The sequence below is a fragment of the Anomalospiza imberbis genome, chromosome 8, assembly GCF_031753505.1.
Source record: "Anomalospiza imberbis isolate Cuckoo-Finch-1a 21T00152 chromosome 8, ASM3175350v1, whole genome shotgun sequence".
Lineage (NCBI taxonomy): Eukaryota > Metazoa > Chordata > Aves > Passeriformes > Viduidae > Anomalospiza > Anomalospiza imberbis.
In genome coordinates, this window is record NC_089688.1 from 13,021,985 (window position 1) to 13,034,979 (window position 12,995).

The 12,995-nt window shown below is 36.4% G+C and overlaps 1 protein-coding gene across 30 annotated transcripts in view; it reads left to right on the forward strand.

The window, feature by feature from the left end:
• KCNMA1 (potassium calcium-activated channel subfamily M alpha 1) overlaps positions 1-12,995 on the forward strand; it is a 420,412-nt gene that overhangs the window by 349,807 nt on the left and 57,610 nt on the right. For all 30 annotated transcript variants that reach the window (XM_068197370.1, XM_068197377.1, XM_068197376.1 and 27 more), the window contains one exon: positions 7,413-7,506. In XM_068197370.1, the coding sequence (XP_068053471.1) occupies positions 7,413-7,506 (94 nt within the window). The remainder of the gene's footprint in view (positions 1-7,412; positions 7,507-12,995) is intronic.

The following is a 12,995-nucleotide window of genomic DNA, read 5'->3' on the forward strand; positions in this document are numbered from 1 at the left end:
TTAGTAGACTTGGTGGGGCTAATCCGATCCCATACATGGAAAAGAACCCTGGTGGATTTGGAGGTTATGATTTGATGTTACACAGTGGTACAACAAATTACCCCAATCCAGACAGTTTGATTGCCAAACCTAGTGAGGCAGTGACAATATGTAAGGATGTATTTAGTTCCATATAATTAACAGCAATCTTTGTTTCCCAAATATGTTTTCTATGGAAATCAGCCCACATAATAATGCAAGAACCCAATCGGATTTAAAAGAAATTATTAATAAAAATCAACTGTCTTTCTGTCTTTGCTGAACAGGGGAATGCTCCATAAATGGTTTAGGTTCTGCACACTATAGTCTGTATCTGCTGAAGTTGACCTGTGTTTCTCACCTGGTTGTGCAGAACTGCTTCATCCAAAGGCTCCATGCTTGCTCATGTAGTTCAGGGTGTATCCTGACAGCCCCATGTGTGTGGCACGACGTGCACCTACAGCTTGACAGTATATTTACACTGAGAGTAACCAGTTTTACTCTTCTGTGGTAAAAAATACATGTAATTTTAGGAGGAATGGAGAAAGAAATTATTATCTCTACCAGACAGATCATTCAGATATATTATTCTGTAATCCTTGCTTTTGAAGATAAAAAGACTTGGGCCATAAACTATTGGATGAAGAAAGAAAATAGTCCTATGTATAAAGAATTTCATTACTTGTCCACTGTGTGCCTTCTTCCACTTTGATCTAAGCACATGTCAGAGGCAGGAGGCTAGAAGTCATGGGATTAAACCAGTAGTTAGAACTTTTAAATCTGGAGTATTTTGACCAAAAAAATTGGCAAGTTGTTATGCCCATGCTCAGTGATAGTACCTGTCCACACTGTTGGAAGTAAGGGGAAGTAACTTAGGTTTTAAGCAGCTCAGTCTGCCTTCCTGCTGAACAAGATCATGTGGTGCTATTAAATATGATGTCAAGCTCCAGATAAAAAGCCATACCAAAAGAGAAGTATTTTTGTTCTGACACATGCTGTGCCACTGCAAGCACAAAATCTTGGGAAAGCTTTAATTTGTCTGCATGGAATGTGCCATAAGATATACACTGCAATGCAAGGTTATTGCTTAATGGTCAGGTCTGGTATCTGAAACCATCACTTATTGAACTCCAGAAGAGTCTGTAAAAAGATTATGGTGTTTCTTACAACTTGATTGGAGGGTCGATAAGCTTAATGGATTCTGGTCTTCTTTCATTGCATGTGAAGATACTGTGATACAGGATGTGGATTTTTAAAGATTATTTCCAGTATTATTATCTACACTTTAAAAATAGAACTGAGTTAATGCATATCAAGGCCTTCAATGCTTGACCAGTGACATGTGTAGGGAGATAGATCTCTGCAGATATATTTTATCATCTGAAAATTATTTCACTTGGAGGAATATCAAAAGTAGAAGTACAAAATTTGATAAAAAACCCAGTAACTCTAAAGTAAATTTGATAATTTTCAAGTAATGTATTCAATATTTTATACAGTATATTTTATTTTTTGTGGCAGTATTGCTAATCAAAGATATATGCTGTCCTCTGATGACTTAAAATATATGTGAACTCTGGTTAGTATGCATTATTATTATTATTATGTTACTTCTATTAGTAAAAATCAGAATAATACCATAAATTAGACTTTAGTTCTTTTCTCACTATTTTTTCAATCTACCTCAGAATAGTAGCAAGCCATCAAAAGGTCACTGAATTGGAATGGGTGCTATGTCACCAACCAGTTCAACCTTGTTAAAAGGTACCTTCAAATGACTCTTGTAATTCCTATACACTCACCTTTTCCGTGAGAGAGACAGATTTTGTGCATGAAGACAAATGGCAAGCATGGGAATGCTATTTTCTTCTTTCCTGTTACCAGATGGTGTTTCTAGCTGGTGGTAAACTAAACAAAGATCCCAAAAAACATGCTGACCTCCTCAAATACTTTGCCTCTACTCTCTGCTCAGTGTTCTCCATAGAATCTTTAAGGCAATTGAAACATGTGGAAATGATGCTGCAAGTTTATCAGTCCACCAACTACTCTCTACCTAAACTTCCTACTTCATTATACATAACCAAATATAAGGCCTTAGCAGCTCAGTTATATACCTTCTTCTCTATACTCATTCAGAATGAAACAAGCATTAGGAGAAGATCTTTATTGTGTATTTTTATCAGAAAAACATTTTGTTGTTGGTTTTTACTGAGGGTGCCGTTTGTTAGAGGTACTAGTAGATGGGGTAGTGTTTAAATAGCCTTGATATATTATCAGCAGAAGATGAAGAATCACCATTTTAAGCTAAATTCATATTTAAGAAATTGAATTTTTTAACTTTCTTTTCAGAGGTACTGTTTATGACCTCCTGAAATTTACAGTATGCGGTACTGTTGAATACTCAACAATTTTTATGCAGGTTCTTTAAAATCAGTTTAATTCCATAAGTATGCTTGCACAATTTTGAAGTGGTGACCTTATGTTTTCTATGATTCCTTATTTATTTTAATAGCAGCAGAGTGCCTTACCTCCCCTGTCATTTTCAGCAGTTTCAAAGAAATAAACATCTTCCACAGATAGTAAATCTCAAAGCCCTTATCAACACAGGGAAATAAGTATTACCTCAGGCATACTACCCTAGGATGGGATTATTGCTTAAAGGTGATAATATTGTTGAATAATCCTTCTATAAGTATTCTTTTATAAAGAGTCATTTTTAGAGGGAAAAAAATAACACAAAAAAGCTGCAGGTATAAACCTTTATTTCTGCTGTTGGAACTGATACCTTAAGCTTTAATGTCTGTATTTCCACATAATATCAAAATTGATTCATGCCTGTGGTTTTAAATAGTTTTTAATACAAATAAATTAATTTAAATTTTTTCTTATTATTTAGAAGTAAAGAATGCAGCTAGATCAAGTTACCCAAAATGTTCATATCAGTTCAAGAATGCAACTACTAATGCATTGATTGATGCCAAGTCCACTGAAGGAATCCTGGAACCTGTTCCACTTGTTAATAACCGTAAAGGGAGCCTCTTTCTACCCAACAACCCCTCGCTGCTGCACCTTAACTTACTGAGTTCTGTTGAACAAGGAAAATCTACCTACTGTAGATTGCAAAGGGCACTCAGCTTGCCTGTAAAATACCGCTACCATTCCCAAAAGCCTGGGTTGAACCAAGATCTCCGTAGGTAGCCCAGTAGTTGGATGCATAAGGCAATACAGAATGGTTTGTGCATGGTTTTGCAGTCTGTTTTCAATGTGACTATGACATTACTAATGCTCTGTTAAGTGCTTACAGATGTGGGTTTCTCCAGATGTGGTGATTAATAAGTTAATCAAGATAGCTAGTCAACTAATGTTTCTGGGTGTTTTGTGCTTTACCTTTCAAAGGATTTAATTGCTTTCAAGCATTTACATGCTAGGCAGAATGAACTTACCAGGTATCCCAGTTCATATGATGTTCAGTAACATCGATGTTATTTCAAATTTCAGCTCTTTTTGGTGTCTAAAAAAGCATCTGTAAACTAGTTCAGCTAGTGACCTTGGAGAGGCAGTCAAGGAGACAGTGTTGTTTAAAAATAGTTAGAAAATAATAAAGAAAAAAGTTATGAACTTGTCCACTGTTTTGGAAGACTTTTCCTTTTGTTTTTCTTTAAAAATTAAATGAGGATAAAAGTCAAGTAATAGGTTGTTACAGATGTTCAACTCCACATTAAGGCTGTTTAAATTACCAGCACATCTTAAACCAATTCATGGAACATTGTCTGGAGGTTATGTCATTGAAATAATGAACACTCTTTACTCAAGAATAAGCAAACATGTTAAAACATCAGTGTAACTTTAAATTAAACTCCAGCCTAAAACTGAGTGTCTGAAGCCTCATTAGACTCGCCTGACATTTTTTTAGCATTGAGTCTTCCTGAACTGTAAAACTATTACTAGACCAGTGAGCTCTGGGCTGTTGCAGCAGAACAATAAGTGTTATACTTAGGGATGTGCAAACAAGTTCTTGAATATTATTAGAACTCAGAGGATGAATTGAGTTCCAAATCAATAAAACTCTGTGTCCAATTCTTGAACTTATTTCCAGTTTTCATGAAAGAGGTAAAAAAGTCTGTGTAACATAATGTGGCTGTAGTTAATACAAATCCTGTAGTATAAAGACAAAAATGGGGACTCATTAACAAAAGCAAACGTACAATATCAGAATTGAGTTGTCATATATCACAGCCCCATTATTCAAATATATTTGTCTCTCATAAGAACGAGCGAGTTTAATACTCCCTTTTAAATTAATGCAGACACAGAAACCATGAAACTAAAATATTTAATAACCATACTAAAATTTTTGCTAGATCCACTTCTTTAAATGGGCAGGAAATTGATAGGAGTATCTGAAGGATAATAATTAAATATGTTTTAGATCCTACTTACTACTAAGAAACCACTTGTGAGTTATCACGGCGACATTTTTGGGAACCAAGCCATAGGTAATAGTGTCCATTAGATACTATTCACACATTTCAACTTCATGTATTCCCTTCCCCCATTCCTATGGAGTTGTGTTGCTAAAATGCAGATGCCCTGTAAACTCTGTGCAGAGATTTCAATGAAAAATAAAACTTGATTTTCTGTCATATGATTAATATAGATCTACCTCCATTGCTACAATGAGAATAAATATCTTTCTTGGTTAAGCAACAAACTGAGATCCCTCAGAAGGCTTTCCTAAGAGGTATTAACTAGTGAGCCATGCCAGCCTTGGACTTGCCAGGCAACTGGTGACAGTAACATAATTTGAATATCACAAGCACATACCCAAAAAGGAAGCTTATTTATTGCAGATGCAGTTCCAATAACAAGTACAGACTTCTAGAAATGTACTTCTAGAAGTTGTTCTTTTGGATGATTACTAGTAAGACTTTGATTTTAATTAGGTGGCAGGTTAGCATCACCTGGCAGCACTGGAGAACACAAATGTTGGACCATATAGTATAAAAACATCCTTATTGTGTTGACTTTCAGAATTTGAAAGGATGAGACAGGAGTCTTATTAGCCAGCTGAAAACTTGGAAAATATTGTTTTTTAATGTTGTTTTCTCTTGTTCAGAGAAAAAATTCTGGTTATAGTATTATCCACAGTTGACTTGTGCTACTGTAAGATTTTTGCCTATGGTCCCGATGGCTGTGTATCTTCCTTGAACTGCTAAAATTGTATAACAACACACTTGTGGTGCCATACTGCATCTCTGGACAAACATTCTGTAACCCCATGGTAACAGATTAATTTCATTGAAATTTAGAATTTTTACTGCCAAGAGAGCAAAATAGATAATTTTTTGTTTTCTGGAGGGAACATTTTGCATGTTTCTTGTTCGTTTTTAAGTGGTGGAACTGAATATTTGTATCCAATAAAGAACAAGAGAGCACAGTGCCTATCTTGAAAGCTATTGTTTGTGTGGAATAGCATGCAAATAACTTTTTGGCTGAGAAGTTTAAAGCAAGACTAGGCCATTTTCAAGAAAATAATTTGAAGAGAGTGTTCTGAAAAGCGCAAAGACTTGCCCTTTTTTGCAATCAGTGCTGCAAAGATATTACGAAAAAACCAATTCTATGCATGTTTACTTCCTGGCACACATAGCTAAATACTGAAGTGATCTAGTTTATAATGTTCAAACTATCACAGAAAGAAAATTTCAATTTTTTTTTGAGATTTTTCTAAGGGCTTATTTATTTCTCTTATTTATTTCAGCCAAAGAATGGCATTTGACTAACCATCAATAAGCATTTATACTATAGGGCTTTGATCTGGAAAAAGAAAGGTCAAATGAGAAGAAAATTTCTTTGTCTTTAGGGATGCTGCCCAAGAAGAGAAGAAATTTAATGAATAAATCATTATTAGACAGTCATTGTTCTGATCTAAGTATTATCTTTTACACCACTCTTTGGCACACTTATTTTGGGATTAGCTTTGTTTGGTTGCTTTGGTTTGTTTTTTTTCTCTTTGCAGTGCTTTGTTTGGTTGTGACTCCCTTGTGCTAGGTGATGCCAGGTCATCTAAAAAGAGAGCAAAATATGTCTTTTCAGGGCCCAGCCCTTTGGTCTTGACCAAGGCAAAATGAAGTTCCATTGCAGGCTTGGGCAAACAGACAGAGGTGGTAGGCTGGAATGCAGTCTGTAATAAAATAGTGTCAGAAGAGAGTTATAGCAAAAGGCTATTGCTTCATTTCTTCACAGATAAGTCTGGTGCAGGTTTTTTCTCAACCTCTGCTTGTGCACTGCTAATGTGTACTAAGCTCTTTAAATATAGCAGCTACCACTACTACTAATGCCTTTCCTTTTGGCTGTAAAGTAAAAGCTTCCTAGGCATCAGTTATATTGTCTTCTAATTAATTTTTCAGTTAACAGTAGGATGGGAAAAAGTTTATTTTTTCTTCTTTGTATCAGAATAAATTAGCATTAGTATGAACCTGAGAAAGCAGGCATGAGTTTATTCTCTTTGATAGTACATGTAAAAGTTACATACAGATTATCAAGTGCAGTTACAGTCTCAAAACAGTAATAGTGGTTAATTCTTATAGATGAGTTCTTAGGAAGCTGCACTTGTTTAAGCAATACATATTGTGACATAAGTTATCCAAGAGTAATTTATGACTGACAAAACTATGAGTGATTTTCTATCTGGAAATCGATCTGTCCTTGAAAATGCACCTCATCCTCATTAAAAGATTGCATAACACACGCATTCTCTGTTATACAGGTATTGTCTCCCCACTTCCATTCAACCTCATTCTGTTCACTCCTGTTAAAACTCCGTTTTGGGAGGAGAGTAGAGCGATGAGGTCTGACTTGTGCTGGAGATCTCCGCACAATGGCAGGCTGCATTCACATTCCCGACTAACTGAATCATTGAACATCAAGGCATTGAATATTTTACATCTCTTCATGAAGACTCTGTTGTTTGGCATGTGAGGAGCAAGAACCAACTGGTGTCTAGTTCATTAGCAAAAGCAGGCTGGCAGCTGTTATGTTGATATTGAAAATAGTACTTTATCTGTCTGGGAATACAGCAGAGCACTAATTCTATTTTTCTGTAGCGCAGATTAACTGATAATAACTCTAAGAATAACCCGAATGTGGTCCCCCCGCCTTTGTTTTTGAAGTATGAAACCAATTTGAACACCTGTGTTCAAAACCCTGGTATTTGCTTCTCCTTCAAACCAATCTCTTTGACTAACATGTATTTGATTTTTATTACTGTTGGCCTATGTTAGCAATGAAGTATCAGTGCGTGAATGGACATAGAGTGTGTGTTCTTTGCTACTTCACTTGTATTTCATACTGCACTCAGAGCAGTACTTAATCTCATGAGTTCCTTATATTTCCAGTTGAAGATGAGCAGCCGTCGACACTATCACCCAAAAAAAAGCAGCGAAATGGAGGCATGCGAAATTCACCCAACTCCTCACCCAAACTGATGAGGTAAGACTGTAAGAAACTCATATCTTCATCTCCTTTCTTTCTTCCTTCCTCCTCTCCTCCCCCCACATCAAAAATAAGGGGAAGGGGTGAAAAAAAAAGATTGTTAGATGGTTTCTGAAAGGCTGAAGTATTTATTCTGTCAGCTTGTCAGCAGTTAATGATAGAGCTGAAAAAAAATTCTGTCATGAAAAACAGTTTGAAAAGCTGTTTGAAAAATACATAGGCTTTAAAGTCTTAGCTGTCACCCTGTCCTGTCCATGTGTAGTTCTTAAACAGCAGTGGCACTAATGATAGCACTAACCAATCAGGGGAACTCATGTGGTTAGTTTGCCTCAGGCAATTCTCTTTTTGTTGGATTCCCTCTGAGTACTGTTTTCTGTACTTAAGGCCATATGTGAGATGTATCATCACAATCAAAAATGAACCTGAATATTACCTTCCTTTTATCCTGTCGATTGAAATCAAATTTCTGTTAATTGATTTAGACTGATGAAAAAGTCTAATAATATATGTACTTGCCAAAGCAAAGTTCAAAACTAACACAGTTTTAGTCAAGCTAAAAGCACATTAATTATGAAATACAGGGATTTTTAAGAGGGTAGTATATACTCTAAAAGTGGGTGATGAAAACAGCATCTTGTTAGTGATATTTTCCCCCGTTGCTATGTGTACATTATTTTACAATAGTGCTCCTTTGTATAACTATGTAGTTTCCTTTTATAAAACAAATTACTTTTAAGAGATTTTTTAAAACTTGAACTGCAACAAGAAATTGTAATCTATTAAAATATTATGTGATTTGCATTCTATCTCACTGTGCCTTGCCTTTTACCTTCTCAACTCAGTCAAAATTGGATCCCATAGTAGACACAGTTTCCAACGAGGCTGTTCCTGCTCTGTTTTTGCATATCCTATGTACCCAGGCTAGACCTTCAGTTCATAATTGTATCCATAAATACCATAGCAGGGATTTTCCACTCTATGTGTATATATATATGTATGTACACATACACAGAAAAATGTAAACTTATTTGCATTTATAAACAGACAGATTAGTGGAATTTGATATTTATGTGTGTATAACTGTGCCTGCTCACAGAGGTTATGTGAAAAAAAATTGATACAAATTTATAGTTCATTCCATAAATAAAATCTATTATTTTTATTATTGACAATGATTTTGTTCCTGTAATGATTCTGAATGCAGGTAGGTGATATTTCTCCTTGTATTTCAGTCACTAGACTGAAATTTTCTTTGGCCAGATACAGAAGCATCCATATTTGTTTATTGTTTCTGCAATATAGGGCATATTCAAGGACGTACTTCCACAAATCTCTGTTTGGACTACAGAACCAAAAGTGAGATTGATTCACAGAGGGAAAATGCACCCAGCTGTGGCTTTTTTTTTTCCCTATTGACCATCTATTTCTGTAGAATGTGTCATTAAAAGTTTTCTGCCTTCTTGTTAGCTCAGCCTTGCCCATATGACACTGATTTACATGCTTGTTTACAGTTTATGAGGAAGAATAAAATGAGCATACTGGCAAACTTCTCATTTTTATAGTGCCAGTTGTCATGCTAGCATAGTTTTCAATTTACTTACCTTTGGACAGTCCTCTTATCTACTGCTAATTGTTTTAACTGCTTAAAATTTAAACATGGAGATTTCCCCCCCCCCCCCCCACCTTCTCCCAGATTCTAATTTTGGGGAAGTAGAAGTAAAAAGAAAGAGAAGGGGAGAGAGAGAGAGAGAAGGAGCTGAACACACTGTCCCTGTTTGCTATGTAAAGTATGCCTCATTTCTTTGATCTTGAGTAATAATAATTCTGGGGAGTTATACTGTTTTCATATGCTTCAAAGCTGTGTCAAAGTTTTGCTGCTTAAGGGTACTTCTTTATTCTATTGGCTCTTGGGTACTGAGATGACAGGTCCTCTGTACTAGGTGCAGGCTTTTTCAAGTCATAGCCTTCAGCAAAACATCAAATTACCAAATACAGGGTAACATACTTCTACACAAATGCCTTTCCTGTAGATATATTATACCATATATATTAAATACTTTAGTGTTACACGGTACATTTTATGTGCAATAGAAAGTGATGGTTTGAGGTAGCCTTAGGGGTACTTTTTTCCACAAGCAGAAAAAGCTAGTGTATACCGTATCAAGTATGGTTTTTACAGGACTTTCTGCCCGAAGGCCTTTGTAAATAAGTAATGATCAACAGATTGGCTGTGGGTTTTTGAAAAGCATGCCTGTGTCAGTTTGCATGATGGGGGAAGATTTTCAAAGTACAGCCTGCTTTCATTGCCTGCTGAAGAGGGACTGAGGGAGAGTAGTCGTCCTGAGCCTGAGCTGTCTGCTCACTAGCACATCAGAATTGCTAAACACAGGTTGAGCAGTGAGTGGAGGACTTGCCAGGCTTCCAAATCCAGACATTGTTTTCTTCCTCTTCTCTGTTGCTGCTAAATTTATTCTCCAGCCCAGTGTTCTCACCCTCAGCTTCTCCCCAGACCCAACCATCTCTTCATTTTACTCTTTATCTACACTGACTTAACTTTGGTCCAAGGTGCTAGAAAAGACAAAGTGGATTGAATCAGAAGAGAGCTCTGTTAAGATTTGTTTGTAATGGTCAAACTCTTTTCTCCTCTCTGGAACAAAGGTGGACTGTATAATCTGCTATTTCGTAGCCTTGTAAATTACAGAAAGTGACAGGCACTTGCTTTCCTGCCCAGAAATCTTTAGTGCATGTCAGCTAGAAGTACCCAAGAGGTAAATCAGCTAAAGCACTGCCATGTCTGTAGCTGATATTTATCTTTAGAAGTTTTTTTTTTTGTAAATTTGCTTTAAAAACTCTGTTTTCAAGTCAGTTTTGCCCCTGTCCCACCTGCCCACAAATAGCTGACTACTTTGCAAACTTTTTCTCAGCTGTGGTTTTAGATCCAGAGGATCTAGAAGGAGTCTGGAAGACAAGAAGTCTGGAGTATGAAAACAACAAATATGTGAAAAATGCATTAAAAAATTGAAATCCAAATTGTGAATTTTCAATAGCTCTTAGCAGCCCTACAATTAAGATAATGTTGAAAATGCTGCATAGGTTTTAGATTCCCCCAGTGGTAGAGGGTATTACACTATAAGACAAAACTTTGACTTCCTGTATTGCTGAATTAGAACAGAGGATGGAAATGGTATCACAGGGATTCCTCGGGACCTTATGATAAGTGGTGTGACCTGCTCAGAGAGTGGGAATTTTTGAGATTTACTAACACATAAGTAGAAATCTGCATTACCAAATATGATCTGGATAGATAGATTGGAGGTGTCTTTTTAATGAAACCTTTTTGATGACTCTAAATTAAAACAAATTACTAACTGATATAAATAGATGATTGACATACAAATGCTCTTTGTGTACATCACAGATGATCTAGACTCACATTTAGGAAGTCACTGTTCTAACCGAATGCTGCATCACATCAAATGGCATGAGCAGAATCACACTGATGCAATACTAGAAGAGTCTAATAAATCAGAAACAAATCTTTCAAATTCCAATAATACCTACAAATGCAAATTAACCAGAAAAATATGCAGCATTGTCATGACTGTTTTTACCTGTTTTACATCAGCAAGAGTCTGTCCCAATAAATACACAAGAACATGGATAATTTTTTTAAAATAACGGAAACTCCAACAGGAAAAAATACACTCCTGCAGTTAAGATGTGAACACAAGGACATCCTATTACAGCAAAAAGTCAAATTTAAATAGGTAATGGAAGGAAAAGGAGGGAAGGCTGTGACTGGGAGAGTAATCACATATCAGGTATCCTTCATGAGGTGGAGGAGAAAAGTAGAACCGATCAATGCCTCTGGTATCATGCAGCAATATCAGTCCTTGTTCATCATCTCACTTGCAGGTTCTGATTCGTGTTATTGATGAGCAGCCATGTTAACTATGAGGAGGCTATGTTGCCTGAATATCAAATAGCAAAGCTAGTTTTTAAAAAAATGTGTCATTTTGGATTCAGAATGACCAGTAAACATGTGAAAAGCCCTGGATATGAATCAAAAAAGCCACTTAAATGATTGTTGCTGAGCCTCAAGTCTATACTTATTGCTTTGGTAGCTGCTACTGCATGAGTGGAATACACTGACTTGAAGGAAATGTCAGCCCAGCCGAGCCAAACTACCTCTTAATGCAAGAACAAATAGCATATGACAGGGCCCAAGGGGCCTGAAGAGCAAACAAATAGTTTGTCCCTGTCCACTCTGGATGTAGTGGTGTAGTTGACATAGGCCTCTAGACAAGTAGCATACTCAGCAAAGGGTCATTATCATTAGTGTCCCTGATCACATAAGAATCAGAGGCATCAGAGGACACTGGGTTTTCAGTGTGTTGCCAAGGAGAATTTCATAAGCCTGAGGACTTTTTTTGATTGAGGATATAAAATAATTCCCAACCAAACAATAAAACTTGCTCAGAAACTGTCAGGACCCAGCTAAATGACACAGAGAAAAAGTGAGCTCTTTGGCATATGTTTCCAGAAGCCTAATGAGATTATTTATCTGAAGTTGAGGAGGAAACCTCCTGTCTTTTTTCCTGAGCTGTATATAATATTTTAAGTATATGAACAATGGCTGTGCACATTTATCTTCTCATCCACCCACTAAGGCACATACACTTAAATATACATACACATTTCTGCTAGTGGCACTCAGCATGAATATGCATTGCCTCTTCCATTGTAGTGCTGCCCTTCCATGGAATGAAACTGTGAGCTTTCTCATAGAAACAAAAAAAAAAAAAAAAAAAAAAAAAAAAAAAAGTGATGGCAGATCTAGGGAAGCATTTCTCAAGCCAAAACTGCTAAAATAAGTTGACTCTGATCATTTCCCATGACTTCCTTAAACCAGACATGAAGGTAAGGTTTAAAAAGGTGAAAGCCCACTGATTAATCATAATAATGGTATTTATTTATGTCCCTTAGCCTTGGAAGTTTCCATTTTGTACTCTCAAATTTATATCCAGACTTTATGCAGTGCTAATATGCAATGATGACCGAGCTGCAACCCAGCAGGTATATAATAGCAGAATTCACTTATAGATTCTGTCTTATGTGTTCACTACAACCAACACGAACAACAGGAGTAATTCAGTGATTACCAGGTTGTCTTACACCAGTTTTTTAACAATATTATAGAATTAAAGTATTTAAATGATAGGTGGTAGTATGTTAGCCTCCTGACTCTTGCTACCATTGGTAGACCAGGGACTGGTAACTTTGGTTTCCTTTTTAATTTGTCTCCTTTCCATTTCTTTGTTGAAGGACTGGCTTCTTCATCTGAATTATGGTACCCAGGTTTCAAAAAGACTATAATGGGTTGATGCTCGCTGATGCCAGACACCCTCAAAAGCTGCTCTCTCATTGCCCTCCACAGCTGGACAGGGGAGAGAAAATACAACAAAGGGTTCATGGGTTGAGATAAT